The 18,421-nt window shown below is 42.2% G+C and overlaps 1 protein-coding gene across 3 annotated transcripts in view; it reads right to left on the reverse strand.

Moving 5' to 3' along the window:
• Positions 1 to 16,262, reverse strand: part of Lmbr1 (limb development membrane protein 1) — a 141,123-nt gene extending 124,861 nt beyond the window's left edge. Inside the window, exon 1 of one of the 3 annotated variants that reach the window (XM_085691103.2) lies at positions 15,995 to 16,262. In XM_085691103.2, the coding sequence (XP_085547229.1) occupies positions 15,995 to 16,060 (66 nt within the window). In that variant the 5' untranslated portion in view covers positions 16,061 to 16,262. The remainder of the gene's footprint in view (positions 1 to 15,994) is intronic. The other 2 variants (XM_048440175.3, XM_048440173.3) reach the window with 2 other exon arrangements.
• Between the last annotated feature and the right edge of the window lie 2,159 nt (positions 16,263 to 18,421).

Genomic DNA, 18,421 nt, shown 5'->3' on the forward strand with positions numbered 1-18,421 from the left:
GAAAGCTTAAATGCTGATGAGGAGAAAGCGATCTGAGATGTATAAAAGAATAAAACATGTTCCAGATTTCTCTCGTGCGCTCTGTTACTGTTCACAATCTTGACATTAATTAATGGAATTCTGGTAAGCCATTAGTCTAGTTCTGGCGGAGCACTAAACATTATACTCTACCACTATAGTATCACAGCCACAAGCTCAGGATTTTAAATTCTCTTTGGTTGCTTTCTAATGTGTCTAAAACATATCTCTGTGTAAATTCAAAGTTCTCGGAGCTCCAGGGAGTTGCCTCGAACGCACTTCAAACAGCATTTTGCTATGTCCAAGTGGTGCCTGATGGTTCCACAGAGCCTGGACAGTGAAGTGAAACAGCCAGTTACCTCAGAACACAGCCAGCACCCCAGTTTTCTCAGGTCCCCCAAAGATGACTGATGCCTCCCAGGTCCGCAGGAAGCAGAGTCTCAAGAACACAGCTTCCTTATCCCTGCTTCAATTTTTTATAATAACTACCCTAACTCCTCCCCTTTTAATAATAAACAAAAGGGAGGAACGTTAATATTCAGGCATTTGTACTGGTCTTCCCTTATGGTCCTGACAGGATACATCCTCAGCTGCAGCCACTAAGGGCACCCACTGTGCATATTCTCTATGTTCCCTTATAAAAGGTGGACCTTGCCCACTCCCCCATCTCTCCCGCCACTCTTGTATTCAGGGACTGGTCTCTGCCCCCCCCCACTTTATGCCACACTCTCTGTCCCCTTCTCTGCCCCTTCTTTCTCCTTTTCCAATAAACCCCCATGTGAGCCCTGTTGTATGGTATGACTCCTTCCTGCCGTTTTTTAAACAATAGCACTCAATACATGTGGGAGAGTGATTAAAGACAATCCTAACACCTGTTCTGGAAGCATGACGGATGTTAGGAACACAGGATAACAAGAGGACACTAGTAGAGTTAAACCTCATCTTGAAATCCTCTGAAGCACACAAAATGGGTCAAAAGCAAAAATCAAACAAAGAAGAAACATAAAGAAATAATGGTCTACAATGCAGTAGAAGTCAGTCTTGTTTCCAAGAGCAAGGAAAGAGGAGTAACTTGGCAGTAACACAATGAGGTTAAAGTTGGATTCGGGTAGCTGACAGAGGCTTTCTGAGCTGATTTGTGAGGCTTACTACATCCAGGAACCTATTCTAACACTGAGGACACTAGTGAGCAAAGGTGCACCCTTGTGACACACATTCCAGAGACAGAAATAACGATACTATCTATTATCTATTAGATACTAAATATCTATTAGATAACAGGTAACTAAATTACAGTGTGTTTGAGGATGGCTAGTCTGGGCCTAGGAAAACAATAACAGTGGTAGCTCATCTCACCAGGATGTCACCTGAGGAAGAATGATGTGACAAAAAGAGTAAGACTAGCAGTGTGTGATACAAAGACAATAATAATGTCAGGGGCCTGAGACAAGATGGCTCTAGTGTGCTCAAACGAAAGTGAAGAATAAGAGATGAACTAGGGATTAATAGGCGTCAGGGCACAGAGGACTTTGTTCCAGGTGCTGGCACTTACACATGGTAACTGACAGGTTGGCTCTGACCCTGGGGAGACAGGAATCCATGTAAGATTGTGAACAGAAGAGTGACTGGATCAGATTCAGTAAAGAAACTCACCCCTATTGCCAGAACAGAAGCAGAGACCAGAAAAAGACAATGGAGAAGAAACATCACTCAGAGCTGCAGAGTGAGGCATTAAGAAATGACTGAGTTGTGTTTTGAGAGAAGGCCTGCTAGGACTCATTAAAAATAAACACAAAGTTCTAGTCCTGAGACACTGGAAAGAGTGAGTTGTCAAGTCCGAAACGGGGAAGATTACAAAAGGAATGATCCCAAGGAGGACCGGGTTCTGCTGAGTTTGAAGTATACACTATGAAGAAGGGAAGCTGAGTGAGTAGGGTCTGTAGGTCTCTCTCTCTCTCTCTCTCTCTCTCTCTCTCTCTGTGTGTGTGTGTGTGTGTGTGTGTGTGTGTGTGTGTGTGTGTGTGTATTCAGAGGAAATGCTAGGTTATAAACTTAAAAAATAATAATAAGCAGATGACACAAAATGTCCTAAGAATAAGATGCAAAAGCAGGTAGAGAAGTCTAAAATCAAAGTGTAACTCTCAGATGTTCAGCATCAGTGAAGAGGCTGCCAGACAAGCAGTTAGAAAGGGTGGGGCACCAAGGGCCTGCATATCTCCTGATCCACAGGAAGGAAAAAGGAATTTGCAACAGTGTCAAATACTGCTGACAGGCCAAGCAAGACGAGAAAAGGAGATTGACAAATGGATTTGGTGCCACGGAAGTCACTGCAACCTTGACAAGAACTGTTTTTCTGGAGTAGTGGAGACAAAAGCCCAGCTAAAGTGGATTCCAGGAAGAGCTGGAAAGAGAAGTGCAAGCAGAAAGAAATGCACTGGAGTTCTTCTCTAGTGCTGCAGCAAAACAAAGGAACTGTGAAGAGGAATTCAAAGACAGAAGGCTTTTTTCAAAGATGAGAAAAGTTACAGAAGAGAGAATGAATAATTCAGCAGTCAAAAAACAGAAGAATAAAATGGAATAATGCTGAAATAATCGTGAAGCTGAGGGACTGACTGAGTATTCGTTCTGGATAAGGAGGCAGGGAATGATGAGGGAAGGGAGAAAAGAGAAGAGGAGGAGACCATAATAATGATGGCGGTACAGCTGACCACTGGGTTAGGTACCATGGAAGTTACTGCAACTTTGACAAGAGTTTTAGTGGAAACAAAAGCCTGGCTGACGTAGATTCTGGGAAGAGCTGGAAAGAGAAAGGAAAAGGCCTGAGAGAAGGGAAAGAGGGCATTTACACTCATCTCTGCTCTCATCTCCTACTTTCCTCTTCAGTTGAGCACACCAGATCCATCCTGCATCAGACCCTTGGGGTCACTATTGTCTCAGCTTTTCAAACCAACTCTAGGATGTCTGAATCTCTCATCCTTTGTCGCACAACTCTTTCCTCACATGACATCTTGACAAGGGGTGTACCGCCACTGCCCCTGTGGCTGGTACTTCCTAAGCATGCCCCAGCACTAGAATTTACTTATTGTCTAATAACAGACCATTATGTTGTCCTCAGTTTTAAAGAAGGAAAAGGGGAAAGGTGAGCACAAATATTTAAGTTCCATTGTTAGGTTAAGTAGGTTTGTCTAAATTACCTCTTTTGTTTCCTTTCATTCCTTTGGTACAATTTATCAAACTAAAATTCTATATGGAAAGTGGAAGAAGAGGACAAATAAATAGAGAAATATAACAAGAGCAAATAATAAAGTGAGATTAAATGGCCTTTAAAGTTCCAGGAAAACCCAGGCTAGAATCCCGACACCTAAGGCCTGACAATGATGTAAAACTTGATGTTTGATTCTGATACTGAGACGATGTAGATAGAGCCCCCAAGAAACAACAGCCCAGATACTTTCAGACTTCTGGTTTCTCTCCCTTCTCCCTATTCTTACTTCTTCCCTTCTCTTCCTGCACCCCTCCAACCTGCCCCCCCTCTGTGTCAGTGGAAGTGATGACCCAACAGCCAAACTACAGGTCCTAACGTTCCTTGGCCTCTATGCAGCAACCTCTGTCAGTATTATCCTTTCTTATCTGATGGCTTCCCTTTTCCTCAGCCTGTACCAGTTAGCTCCTCTGACTCCTGAGCTAAGCACCCTTTTCAGTCCAATTCTACAAGTTCTTCACAGGCTCATTTTCCCAGGTTTAACCTCCAGTCACAGGAAGCCCTTGACCATGGCTAGAGAAGTACGGGCTTATGAAAATGCAAAACAAAGTGAAATCCAAGAAGACTGGAAGACAGTGAAGCCAAGGACAGGCTGAGAAACCGAAGAGCAGAGGCCAGAGCAGACATAGGGCTGCAGTGAAAAAAACAAGGACAGTAGAAAAATAGATGTTTGGTGGAAGAAGAAACCGAAATACTACAAGAGCCAAAGAGTTGGGAAGGACCAGAGAAAAGTTGTCTTCTGGACATGACAGGCTCTCTGCACTCAGGAACTCACAGCAGCTTTGGTTGTCTGAACAAGATCTGTGTAAGAACTTGATTCCAGCATGGAGTGGGAGGGGTTCACAAGCCTCTACCCTTAGCTGAGGAGCTACAGAGATTTAAAGGCTTCTGGAGAGAGACAGTATTCTTGAAGGGTATGTGACTAGGAGGTTAACCACTCTCCAGTGAATGGCCCCATACTCAGAAGTATATGGACAGCCCAAAATGGGCTTGATGGGAGAGCAGAGGAGAGGAGAGGAGAGGAGGGGAGGGGAGGGGAGAGGAGAATAGGGGAGGAGAGGGAGGAAGAAAAGAGAAAAAGAAGGGAGAGGAAGGGGTGAGAGAAAACAAAGTCAGGGGTGAATCTGGGAGAAGTGGATGATGAATAGAATCAAAATACATTGAATGTTCATATAAAATTCTCAAAAAAGTTAAACTAGAATAGATCTTCAACACTTCCCTCAAAATAAGAATAGAAGTTTTCACCAAAGATGTTTAGAATTTTTTAAATGATATTTAAAAGTGAAAAGAATTTCAGAAACTCCAGGGAATTCATACAGAAGTGGTAATGTAATAAAATATAATGAAAGTTAGTGAACAAAAGGCCCTAGGAGCCAGAATCCAGAGAAAGAAACCAAGGGAAAGCAATATATTCAAGAGTATGGGTAAGGCTACAAATTCTAAAAACATAAATGGAATGTTTATATTTACAGCCAGTAGCTTTTATTCCAGCTCACAGGAGATGATGGGTCAGCTCAGTGTTTGGCAGGGCTCCGAGGACAAAGAGCTTTCCTCTGCTGCCAGAGAAGAACAGTCATGCTACCACCCTCCCAAAGAAACCCACAGCACTTCTCAGAGACATGCAGCCTGTGCAAAAGGTGATTCAAGACCTGGGGAGCCGTATGCCTTTAGACCTGATTTGAATTGAGGGAACCTAGTCCCCAGTGATCTAAGTTTATTTAATATGTACTGTCAAAAGCTAATAGTCTTAAATTTCAAGAATAGCTTTGAACTTAGATACAAGCCAGAGCATTATAACAAATTTTTACTATTTATCTTCTTATTTAAGATCTAAAATTGAAAGAAGCCAAGCAGGACCAGAAACATCTCTCCCAGCCTAAGAACCAAGAGCTGTTACTGAGAGGCTCATTGTCTGCACCAGATTTATTTTAATACCATTAATCCAAACATAAAGACATAAGTATTCAGAAAGTCTACAGACTAACAACCAATTAAAGCAAATTCAAATTGTACTTCTTTGAAATTCCTCAAAGACAAGGAAAACTTAAAAATCCAGATGAATGAAAGACACAAAGACTCAAATAGTTATTTTTTAAAAAAAATATCAGCAAGATGGCTCAGTGAGTAAAACACTCGCTACACAAACATGAGAACATGAGTTGAGATCCCTAGCACCACATAAAAACAAGGCTCAGCAGCATACATCTGTAACCCCAGAGCACAGGGAGTCGAGACAAGTGGATCTGGGGGTTTACTGCCAGCCATTCTAATCCAAGCTGGTACCATACATGTATAAATGGATGGACAGATAAATGGAGAGATGAATAAATATACAGCTGTTTCCCTACTGTAACCCTGGCTGTCCTGGAACTCACTCTGTAGACCAGGCTGGTCTCAAACTCAGAGATCCGCCTGCCTCTGCCTCCAGAGTGCTGGGATTGAGTTTCTATTTTTATTCCCAGATAAAACTGGAGTTAACTTAAAAGGTACGAAGTAAATTAAAAGGTATAAGTAGGAAAAAATAGATCCTTGAACTATTTCACAAAATAGAAAGGGAAGAGATACTTCCAAACTCATCCTACAGAGGCAGTATTACCTTGCTACCAAAACCTTATAAAATACAAAAACTGTAAACCAATATACATGGATACATATGCAAAAACCCTCAATAAAATAGGTATAAATGGAATTCAACAGTATATTAAAAGATCATGTGACTGCTCGTAAACTCCAGGATCCATTTGTCTCAACTCTCCATTCACATGTTACAGAAATATACAGCTGAGACCAGAATGAGCTTTTGAAACCCCTAGTGAAACACCTCCTCCACCAAGGACACACCTAATCCTTTCCAAGCTGGGATCCAACTATTCAAATATATGAGCCTACGGAGCCATTCTTATTCAAACCACCACATTCTACTCCCTGGTCCCTATAGGCTCCCCTGGCTATATCTTAATGTAAAATGCATTTAGTTCAACTTCAAAGATGCCATATCTTTCCATCTCAAACACAGTTTAAAAGCCCAGTCTCTTCTGAGATTCAAGGCAATGTTTTAACTGTAACTCCCTGCAAACTATAAATAAAAAAGCAGATTCATACTTCCAACATACAATGTAACAGGATATACATTACTGTTCCAAAAGGAAGGAAAGGGGGTATAGTAAGAAAATACTGAGCCAAAGCAAGACCAAAAACCAGCAAGGCAAACTCGAAATTCTGTAGCTCTATTTCCAAAGTCAAAGGACTTACATGACTTCACCCCTTCCAACTTTGCTGAGTGTGACACAGCCCCTCCCCTCCCTCAAGCTGGTTCCTTACCCTATATGTAGCTCTTCTTGGAAGTATTCCATGGCCCTAACATCTCCAATATGTTAGGATCTCAAACACAATCCAGATTTCACTTTCAAAGTTTTGTACAATGGCCTCTCCAGATCTCCATGCAAGCGCTTTACTGCCAGACTGGCCTTAGCAGATTTTCTTAACTTTGAAGGAAGATTCCACAACCTTTTCTCCTGTATCCTTCACGACTCTAAGGCCAGAACCACATGGTCAGTGCTGCCAAGTTCAGCTATATACTTAGGGTAGAGCATGGTCACTCTTCACATTACGTTTGCATAAACTTTCCTTTGTTGCTTCTTTTCTAGGAACAGATAATTCCACAGGACTTTTCCTTTCACAAGTTGCAGGATTGGCTGGGTAGTGTCTCACAATAAGGATATCATACTTTTTAGTCCATTTCTCCATCTCTCTCAGCACAAACCTTGACTCCAACATTCAATTTCTGGTGTTCTTTTTCTCCTAAAATTGTGTTTTATACTTTTGAGCTTTTACTTTGTTTTAGAAATGCATGCCTTGTTTCTTTTATTTTATTTTTATTTTATTGGTGTTTTGTTTGTATGTATATCTGTGTTGGATCCTGAAGTTACAGACAGTTGTGAGCTACCATGGGAGTGCTGGGAATTGAACCCAAATTCTCTGAAAGAGCAGTCAGTGCTCTTAATCACTGAGCCATCTCTCCAACCCGTGTTTTATATTTCTTGTTGCCCTCCTTGTTCTTTTTCATTGCAGGCCTGCATCACCTTGTCAATATTAGGCTGTCTTGAAATCTCTGCTATTGAAATTAGTTCAAAGCTTTTCATTTCAGCCTAGAGATTTTTAAGACAAGGGCAAAAAGCAGTGACATTCTTTGCCAATGTATCACAAGAGTGATTTCTAGCCCAGTTGCTAATATTATTCCACTATTGAAACCTCTTGAGTTGAGATTCAAGGTTCACATAGCTCTCAGAAATAATGTCTTTTAAGCTCCTACTATGCTAGTTTATTAAACACCACCTAGAGCATTCATTTACTTTCCTAGTCCAAAAAGGTCTTGCCTATTTCTCCCCAAAGCAGCATAGTCAGCACTCTCACAGCAATAGCCCACTCCCTCTTACCACCTCTGTCTTATTTCACTGCTGCTGCAAAGAGGAATCATGACTTCTATAAGGCTACTTATAGAAGAAACAGTTTTGCTATGGAATAATGCTCTTGTACACTGTAAAGATTTGTCAATCATATTGATTTAATAAAACACTGATTCACCAGTAGCCAGATAGGAAGTTTAGGCAGGGTGACCAGACAAGGAGAATGTGGTTGTAGTTTTTCAGGCTACTTCCTGCTGAACTGGGGCACTAATAATCTTATGGGAACCTAAAGAAAATTTAGAATTATGATTAAGTCATGACTGGAGTAGCCTGTGAGGCTTGATCATCTCAGCCAGCAGTCTTGAGGCTGTTCTGGATGTAGAACTCAGACATCTGGGCCATCCGCTCCTATCAGAGATTTCTCAGGGGTCTTCCTTGATCAAACCTTATTTTCCTTAGCCCAGAATAAATCCATAGCCTCTCATTTTCTGTGAAAACAAAAGCAAAACCTCTTCTCCAAAGTAACATACTTTTAATCTCAATTTGAAGTCAAGGTATTTTCAAAATACCTATCTTGGATTAATTCAGCAGCATTTATAAACAAATATCTTTTAGCAGCTGTTGCTCCTTCCTCAGCATTCAAACAATTCAGAGAATATAATAATATACAGTATCCAGACTGTCTGTGTATTTTTCATCTTTACATGGCTTTATATTAACCTCTATTTCTTTTATTTTTGATTTTTTGTTTTTTGAGACAGGGTTTCTCTGTGTATCTTTGGTTGTCCTGGAACTCCCTCTGTAGACCAGGCTGTCCTTGAACTCACAGAGATCCACCTGCCTCTGCCTACCAAGAGTTGGGATTAAAGGTGTATGCCACCACACCCAACTACTCTTTCTTTATGTTAAGGACTTTATCCTTTTTTTCTCCCAAGCCTACATATATTTTTAAACACACTGTAAACCATTTAGAGGTTTTCTTCACCTGAGTCTATCTTTACTGTATATCTCTCTTTTCCTGATCACATGAATATTTAATTTGCTAAGTGATATGGGCTAGGATTAAAGCCGTGGCTTTGATAGCTGGATTCAGCCCATTCCTTAGCTTTCTGAGATTCCAGCCTCATGGTGGCGGTACTGGCCAGAGCCATGTTTATTGTCACAACTCTATGGCATTTCAAGGTCTGGGCTGCCACCAAGAAGCATGTTGTAGGCTATTCATAAACACCATTTAAGTGTTTTGTGGCAGAACCTCTTAAAAGGGCTGCAAACTTTTTGCAGCTAAAGCTGAGTCAGGAAGCCTCTCTAAAATGAGAGCACTTGTCTCTAGCAAGCAGAGCCCACCCAAGAAATTGCTGTTACCAATAAGCCGTGTTTAACTCTTTTATTTTATGTCTAGAATTACTTCCCAAGCTCTCTCAGGCTTTATGTAAATGCAGTTGTCCACACGTTGGGCATCATTCTGTTGACTGAGATTTTCTGTCCCACTTGGCCTTTAGCCATTCAGCCCCAAAGAAATGTACAGAGGTCTACATTAGTTATAAACTGATTGGCCCATTATTAACTCTTATAACAAAATAACAAATAATTCAATCAAAAAAATGACACATGATCTAAACAGATACTTATTATTTTAAAAAAAGAGGAGAAACACAAATGGCCAATAAACATATTTTTAAATGCTCAACATCCTTAGCTATCAGGAAAATGCCAATCAAGACTCCACTGAGGCTCCATTTCATGTCAGTCAAAATGGCTGTTATCCAAAATGCTGATGAAGATATGAACAAAAAGGAAACTTTATACACACTGGAAAGCATGTGAATCAGTACAGCCACTATGGAAATGGAGATTTCTAAAAAAAAAAAAAACTGTATATGACCCAGTTATGCTACTCCTGAATATATACACCGTGAAAGTGAAATCTGCATTCCTGTGTTTACTATGATACCATTCACAATAGCCTAGATGCCTACTGACAGATGACTGAACCAAGGAAATATGGCATTATAAACAGTGGAGAATTACTCAGCTTGGAAGGAGGCTGAAACTGTGTGATTTGCAAGAAAATGGAAGAAAATGAAGAATTCATGTTAAGTGAAGACAGATAAGAAATAGAAATATTACAAGTTTTTCCATAGGTGAAAACTAATTTTATTAAAGACCTAAAAGTAGAAGAGGGAATATTAGAGAAGGATAAAAGGACCAAGGAGTGTATAAAAGAAGAGGACAGCAAAAAGGGAAGAAGTAGACACAATCAAATAAGGATGTATGAGTACATAGAAAGGTCACAGTAAAATCCAATTGGTACAATTAATACGCATTACATAGTTGTGATTGGGACTAGAGAGATGATTCAACAGTTAAGAGCAATGACTGCTCTTCCAGAGGTCCTGAGTTCAATTCCTAACAACCACATGGTGGCTCACAACCATCTATAATAGAATCTGGCACCCTCTTCTGGCATGCAAGTATACATGTAGAACACTTACAAATAAATAAAAATTGTTGAAAAAATATATAACCCAAAAAAATAAATGATATAACCCACATAACTATCATTGATCATCATGTACCAAAAAAGTATAGTTCCGAAATACTTTTTTAATTGAATAGATAAATAGAACAGATTTTTGGCATGGTAGAGGAGGAGGTGAGTGGTGCACATAGCTCTGGTATGTGCAGGGGCTATTGCAAGAGAATGTTTATTGTTGTTTTTTGTTTGGTTGTTTGTTGGTTTGTTTGGTTGGTTTGTTTGGTTGGTTTGTTTGGTTGGTTTGATTGGTTGGTTGGTTTGGTTTGGTTTGGTTGGTTGGTGGGTGGGTGAGTTGGTGGGTTGGTTTTTCCAGACAGGGTTTCTTTGTGTATGTAGCCTTGGCTGTCCTGGAGTTAGCGCTATAAAGCAGGCTGGCCTCAAGTTCACAAAGATCCACCTGCCTCTGCCTCTGGAGTGCTGGGATTAAAGTTGTGCACCACCACCACCCTGCCTGCAAGAGAATTTTTTCCACCACACTGAAACACTGAAGTATGGACACCACCTTAAGGAATTTGTAAAGCAAATGCATGCTGATGAAGTTGTAGAAGAGGAAGATCTTGACAGAGATATGAGTATTTGGATGATGATGGGCCCATTTCTCCTATTGAAGATTCATAACAGACTATGAGGAGGGAATATATCCCTGAATATAATGAATGTGATATCAAATTGGTAGAGAACAATTTATGATAAGTTTGAAATTCCCAAAGAAGAGAAAAGTCAATATATAACAAGAGAAGAGTAAGAAAGAAACTTGAGTCTTTAAAAAAGTTCCTAAAGCCAAAAATACTGGGCAGAGGACAGAAAGCCCTGGGAAGGAGATGAACATGTGAATATCAAAGGCTTGTCTTGAAAATGAATGAGGTCAGAGTTGAAGATACCTATGAATAAAGTTTGTTTCAATGTAACTCTGGCATATCCTGCACACAGACCCATAGTATTCTGAATGTGACAGGAATGAATATGGTCTGAAGTCATTCTTTAGAGGCATAGGGTGTCAGCAAGTGAGAGGCAAACCTGCACTAAAATGGTTCCTAAAGTAAATTGAAGAAATTGATATAAAGACTCTTCAATGAAGAACTTTGAAGTTTTCATGAATATGTCTGTCTTTAATGCATAGATAAATAAAAGAATTATGGTCTGATAGCACAACTGAATTAAGCATTGGCTCTTTGAAAAAGGACTACCTTCAAAAATCTTGAATTTCAGTGACCTTGATGGACAGTGAGGAAATCACATGTGAAATCCCTTAAATAAAAATGTATTAACTTTACAAAAAAATAAATAAATAAAACACTACTTTAGCTAGGAGACATTAATTCGTCATGAAAGAAAAAGTAAACCCAAACCAAATAAATAAGAAAAATATTAATTTTAAATTTAAAAGATCCTAAGACTCAGGCTAGAGATATGGCTCAGCAGTTAAGAGAACTAATTGCATTTCCAAAGGACCCAGGTTCAATTCCCAGCACCCACATGTCAGTTCACAACTGTCTGTAACTCCAGTACCAAGAGATCTGGCATCCTCACACATATACTCAGGCAAAACCCCAATGTATATAAAAATAAATAAAACCTTAAAACTTTAAAAAACTAAAGAACCTAAAATTAAAGTCCTTCCTCAACAGCTAAAGAATACCAATCTACAAAGTATCAATAACTAACATACTTAATAATGAGAAATGCAACACTTGTCTAAGATCTACAGCAAGACAAGAGCACCTTTTCTCATATCCCACAACACAGTACTAGGAATCCTAATCAGTGCAAGAAGACAAGGAAAAGGACTTTAATAAGTAAAACTGCCTTTGTACACAGATATCTCTATTAATTATACAGATCTGAATGAATACACACAAAAACCTAGATCTTAATACATATTTCTAGCAAGAGTGGAGGATACAAGGTTAGTACACTGAAGTTGATCACTTTCCTATATGCCAGAATAGAAAAGTGAAATTTTTATTTTGGTTTGGTTTCAATTTTAGTTTTGGGGTTTTGCTGTTGTTTGCTCTTATTTTGAGATAGGGTCTCAATATATAGCCCTAACTGGGCTAGAACTCAGCAGATAGCCTTGAAACAACACAGATCTGCCTGCCTCTACCTGTGGAAATGCTGGGATTAAATATGTGTGCCCCCCCAAAAAAAAATAACTGGGCAGTGGTGGTGCATGACTTTAATACTACCACTAGGATAGCAGAGACAGACTCACTCTTTGTGAGTTCGAGGCCAGCCTGGTCTACAGAGTTAGTTCTAGGACAGTCAGACAGTCAAGGATAGACAAAGAAACTCTGTCTTGAAAAAATAAAAAATAAAAAGGTGTGTGCTACCAGCAGCCCAGGGACAAGCGAAATTTAAAGTCAAAACCATCACACACCATTTACACAACATATGTGTGTGTATGTGTGTGTGTGTGTGAATTTTAAGAGAATATCTAACAAAATATATTCAAAATATTCATAAGAAAAATGATAAAACTTTGATGAAAGACATCTAAAAATAACTTTAATTAATGGGAGATAGGATAGTCCATGTTCATGAACAGGAATATATTAATTCTTCCTATTTGATCTACAAGCTGAATGCAATTCCAATCAAAATCCAAGCAAGTTACTTTGTAGACAGACACAAATTGATCCTAAAGTTTTTGTGAAGATACAAAACCCAAAATAATCAGCACAATTTGAATAAAAAAATAAAATTAAAAGACTTTTTGTAAGGAATAAAACTTAAATAATCAAAATTGTATAGTATTAATGAAATATTGACTAATGGAACAGAATAGGAACACTAGAAATATAACCAAATAATACAGTTAACTGATCATTCACAATGCACAAAGATAATATAATAAGGAAAATAATACATGTTGTTGAAACAACTAGACATCCACCCACATGCAAAAAAACAAGGAGTAATACTTACAAATTTCACAAAACAAGCACTTCAGCCTGTTACCCCACACACATTGCAACATATCCACCTGTGCTCACTGGGATTCCAAAGACAGCCCTAAGAACTTGAGGGGCACACTTGTGCTGCGGTACTAGCCATGTCTCAGGTTTATGACTCTGCCAGAGCAAATCCACGCTGACAGAACTTTCAGGAGCTAACAGATGTCCACCACCAGATGCTCCAAATCCAGAAGAATGAGCAAACCTGCCACTTCTCTGGGCTAGCAATGTAGTTCAGTGGTAGAGGACCCATGTTCAGTGCCCAGTAGCAATGGGACAACTCACAACACCTTGTAACTCCAGTTCCAGGGGATCTGGTGCCCTCTTCTGACCTCCATGGGCAGCAGGTGCATACATGATATACAGACATAAATGAGGACAAAACAATCATATATATAAAATATATGAATATTAAAAAAAAATAAGGTGAAAATTAACCTATGGCTTTAGAAGCCAGAGCAGCAGCTACTCTTGAAGGAAACAAAAGCTACAACTGTGGGGGAAAGCTGGGCCTCTGGCATGGTAATAAAACTCTGTTTCTGCATCTGAAACCATGATTAATTCCTCAGGCATGTTTAGTAAGAAATGTATCCAAAAAACGAAAAAAAAAAAAAAAATAGCCGAATGGTTGTGGTGCATGCCTTTAATCCCAGCACTTGGGAGACAGAGGCAGGTGGGTCTCTGTGAGTTCGAGGCCAGTCTGGTCTACAGAGCGAGTTCCAAGACAAGCTCCAACGCTACTGGGAAACCTGTCTCTAACCCCTACCCCCCCCAAAAAAAAAAGAAGAAAAGAAAAAAATTATTAAGAGCATACTTTAAATTATATATTTCTTCCTAATGGCATAAATGTTGTGGGAGTAACCAACCACTTTCTGATTGGATTTAAGGCCCACTCCACGAAAGGAAACCCATACCTGGCACCACTCCTAGAGACAAGAATCTGTGCTGATGGGTCATAGGCCCTAGAGAGAGCCTACTACTATCACACTGCTAAATAGACATCATATTAAACTGCTTCCTAATGATTTATTGTTATATACACAGATTAGTGAGTCTTTCGACCTGCATCAGAGAGGCTTTCTGTTTATATAATGTTAACAGAGGGCAAGGTGCAGAGAATGAGACTAAGGAATGAACGCTCAGACCTACATAGGACTTCCGTATCACTCTCCCTCTTCTTAAGGCTTAAAACAACTGTGGAAGAGGGGACAAAAAGAATACAAGAGCCGGGGACAGTAGATGGCGTTAAGAAAGCAGTATTTTCCCGTTACAACAGGATAGTTGTACAAATTAACTGAGGGCAGTTGTGAAACACACACACAAAATCTGGGCAAGCTCAATGCAGACAAAATCTCAGCATGGAGATGGGAGATGGGCATGAAGACCCATCCCTAACTGCTGAGGAGGGAGGGAAAGTCAGTTTTCTTTAAGGGTGTGGTGCCTGATAGGTCAACCACACTCCAATGAATGCCCACACACATAAGAGTATACAGGCAGCACAAATGGGTTTTAAAAAAAATGACACAAAGTTGAGAAGATGGGGAGAGGCCTGGGAGAAGTTAGCAAGGGGGTGAATATGATCAAAATACGTTCTATAAACTACTCAAAGAATTAATAAAAATAAAACAAATGTAGCATACCAAATTCTATCAGTGCAGATTTATGCATCTCCTTTTACTGCCATATAATCAATTTTTAAAGTCAGTAACTGCACAAGCTGGACTACTCTGAACCAGAATTTGCTCACCTTAAACCAAGGGTGTGACTGACTGAACAGGAAAAGTGAGCTAAATATGGGGCGGATGCAAACTTATAACTTGGGTATCCGTTACAGAGATATGGGAACACAAACAAACCCACTTATACACTGTCGGATACCCTGAAAGGTGCTCATCAAAGGAGAACTTAGGGAGTCAACCTGACCTGCTAGTAGCAGAGGATGAAGCGGCCCATCCTTTCCAGAGCAACTGCTTCCGTGCCCTGTGGGCTTCTGCTCTCATCCTTCCCAGGAGAGACCTGTCTTCCCTCCTCTGCAAATTTTTAGCTGTCCTGGCTAGCAGAGCAGAGGGAAGGATGTGAGTGGGAGGCCAGGGTCACAGCCGGACTGGATGCTTGGGAAGCCGGGCAGTCTGCACCACCTACACCTTAGTCACAGCCAGCTCAGTCCAGGTACCATACCTGACTAGAGGAAAAGCGACAGCCACCCATCACCCTCCACCCTCCATCAGGAGGAGATGCGGAATAACCTCGGGTGAAGAAGACGGGGAAGATGGTGAAGCAGGTGGTGAAAGGAGCAGATGAGGTGCGTGAGAGTCCAAGTGACAGGACAAGTAACAGGGACAAGTGACAGGAGGGAAGGACATAGGTGATGGGAAGGGCTGCAAGTAACAGAAGGGCACTGCAAGTGACAAAAGGTGGGCACAAGTGACTGGAGGAGATGACTGGAGAGAGGGTGCAGGGGAGGGGAGGCGACACAGGTGGCTGGAGGGGGGGATAAAGGTGACGGGAGGGGCAGGAAGTGCAGGTGTAGGGATGAAACGTGGGTGAAGAGAGGACACAGCGGAGGGGAGGGAGCGCCGGTGGCGCGAGTAAGACCTACGAAAAGGAGAGGGCAGCGGGTGACAGGAGAGGGATGTAGATGAGGCGATGGGGAACAGGTGATCGGGTCGCAGGTGACAGAGGACGTAAGTGACGCCGGGCGTCAGATCGGTCTGCAGCAGACCCGGTGGGGTGCTGGAAGGCCATCGTGGGCGGGAGGTCCGGGAAGAAGCTAGGGGACCGTGCTGGTCTGGACCAGGGGAACCGCCCGGCCACGCACCGTGGACTCTCGCACTTGGCTGTGGAAGTGCTGCTCCCGCGCCGACACCTCGTCCTGTCCTTCCATCCTCCTTCATGCCCACCGTAGGGCCGCCCGCGTCCGCGCGCTCCGCCGCACCATTGCCCGCGGGCGCCGGGGCTGCACAGCCGCTCGTTGCCGGACAGGAACGCCACCTAGACCGCAGCAGACACGGAAAACGCCGCCTCAGCCGCCGCCTCAGCTCCTGGAGAAGCGGCTCAGGCTGCGGGAGGCGGGGAACGGCCACCGCCTGGGCGGGGCTTGAGGCCGGGGCGGGACTTGTGCGTCACTCGGAGGGCGCCGTACGTCAGAGACGCGCGCCTCGCGCCTGGGGCTCTGGGCCGAGGGTCGTAGGGTGCAAGGGGGCGTGGCTGGAATGGGGGCGGAGTTTGTAGAACCTAGGACGTGCTGAGGCAGGCCCGAAATCTTGTAGCTGGGCATGCAGTGTTGGGAATCCAGTCTTGCTGTCCATTGTTCAGGGCTGGGAATAAGGGCGGTGCCGCGGATCCAGGCAGGGAGGGGTCTAGAGGCGGAACCCTTGGTGGGGTCAGGATTCGGAGGCGTGGTTAGATCCAGGTACAGGTGCATCCCTTCCCCGTTTTCGCTTGCTGAACCTTTTGGATGACCCGCAGGCTGATCAACACTGTTCTCCACATCTGAGCTCACCACTAGGCTCGCCTAGCCTGAAAGCCTGGGCCAAGGCGGACTGGGGTCTACTATAGAAATTCTCTCCCAAGCAGATGCAAAACTGGAAAGCGGTTGCAGAGTAGCACCCTAGGCGCAAGCCAAAAGCCCAGCTCCTCTGTGGAGATAAAAGAGCCACTGCCTTTCTGGAGGGCAGAGATAGCGCGGTCCCCAGCCATGTCGATGATCAGGGAAGCTCAAGTTCATAACCCTTTGTAGGCTTCAACGCACTTATTTGGAGAACTGCTAAATATCCCAACACTGTAATTTCTCTCCATTCTGCAGTTCTTTTGTCTTTAATTTAAAGGAGTGTTTGTTTGGTTTGGGGTGTTTGTTTGTTTGTTTGTTTGTTTTGGGGGGTGTTTGTTTTTTTTAGGGTTTTTTTGTTTTGGGTTTTGCTTTTGAGACAGGTTTCTCTAAGTAGTCCTGGCTGTCCTGGAACTCACTCCGTATAACAGGCTAGCCTCAAACTCAGAGATCCACCTTCCTCAGCATCCTGGGATGAAAGGCGTGTTTGACCGCCACCACCCAGGTTTAAAAGGAGTATTTATAATTGTGTTTCTGGGTTCATTTGGTAGGAGATCTTGGAGTACCTGAGGCATGCTCCCAGCCTGTGTTCCAGATACAGCAGGCTGATCATCCAGTAACAACTTCCAGCTGGTAGAATTCACACCAGTTCACCTTTAATATGTCTTTAAATATCTCAACCCTAAAGAACTAGTAGACTAGAATCCTGGTCTCTTTTTCTGGACACCCATAGTCTGAGAGCTAGGTTAAATACCCAGCTGAACTGATCTAGATGATCTCTGGGTAAATCTGTCCAAATGAAAGGATAAACACATCAGCTTTCAAAGTGTGTATCAGTGGGCATCTATTCCAGAAAGTGAAAGCATACAGTATTTCACATCCTTCCAATCGGATACTACAACCAATTAAACATTTCTATTGTGGAACTGTTCATGAAGGCTTACCCACCTTTTATTTGGTTGTTTCGCTGTCTTTGCCACTTTTGAAACGTATCCCAGGAAGGCCAACTTCAAAAATAGACACAAACTCCCCACTCCCACATCAGGCACCTTTCCTCACCCATCTGCCCTTTGGCTTTGCCTTTCTTCCAATGAGAACCAGTCACCTTTAAGTCTGGCCCTGATTCTGTGATATGCTCCATCCAATAGGAAACTCAAAATTATTACGCTATTGGGAAAAGGCCTGTGCCTTAGTGTTTGTCCTTCCTGTGTCCCCTAGCAACTCCTGCAGTCAATAAAAACAAGCCTCAGGCAAGCGAGAGTTAGGCAGCCCACTACTGAAGAGACACTAGGCCACTAAAGCATGTGGCTCTGGCAGGCCTTACCCTTCTCTCTATTCCCTCTGCCTTGCTACAAACTGTTAGATTACATTCCTCAAGCTAGCCACCAAGGTCTTATTCATTCACCTATTTAGCCACTTCCTCCCGAGGCTGATTACCAAAGTCCAGCAATCAGAATTCCCCTTTGGTTTGCCTAATCAACATGCCCAGTTAAAATCGCCCTAACATGGGGTTTCTCCCTTTACTTTTATTAAACCACCATTTGCCTATGCGCCCCATCTGTCTCCTCTCTATCCTTTGTCCCTCCAGGGTAAATATCCCTGCCCCTTTCCCTTGTCCACTTCCCTTTCTCCCTTATCCTCCATTTCCTTTACCATGCAGACACTTTAACTTTTCTTCCCCGTTTAATAAAGGATTCC

Source organism: Myodes glareolus, chromosome 6, assembly GCF_982192425.1.
Source record: "Myodes glareolus chromosome 6, mMyoGla1.1, whole genome shotgun sequence".
Taxonomy (NCBI): domain Eukaryota; kingdom Metazoa; phylum Chordata; class Mammalia; order Rodentia; family Cricetidae; genus Myodes; species Myodes glareolus.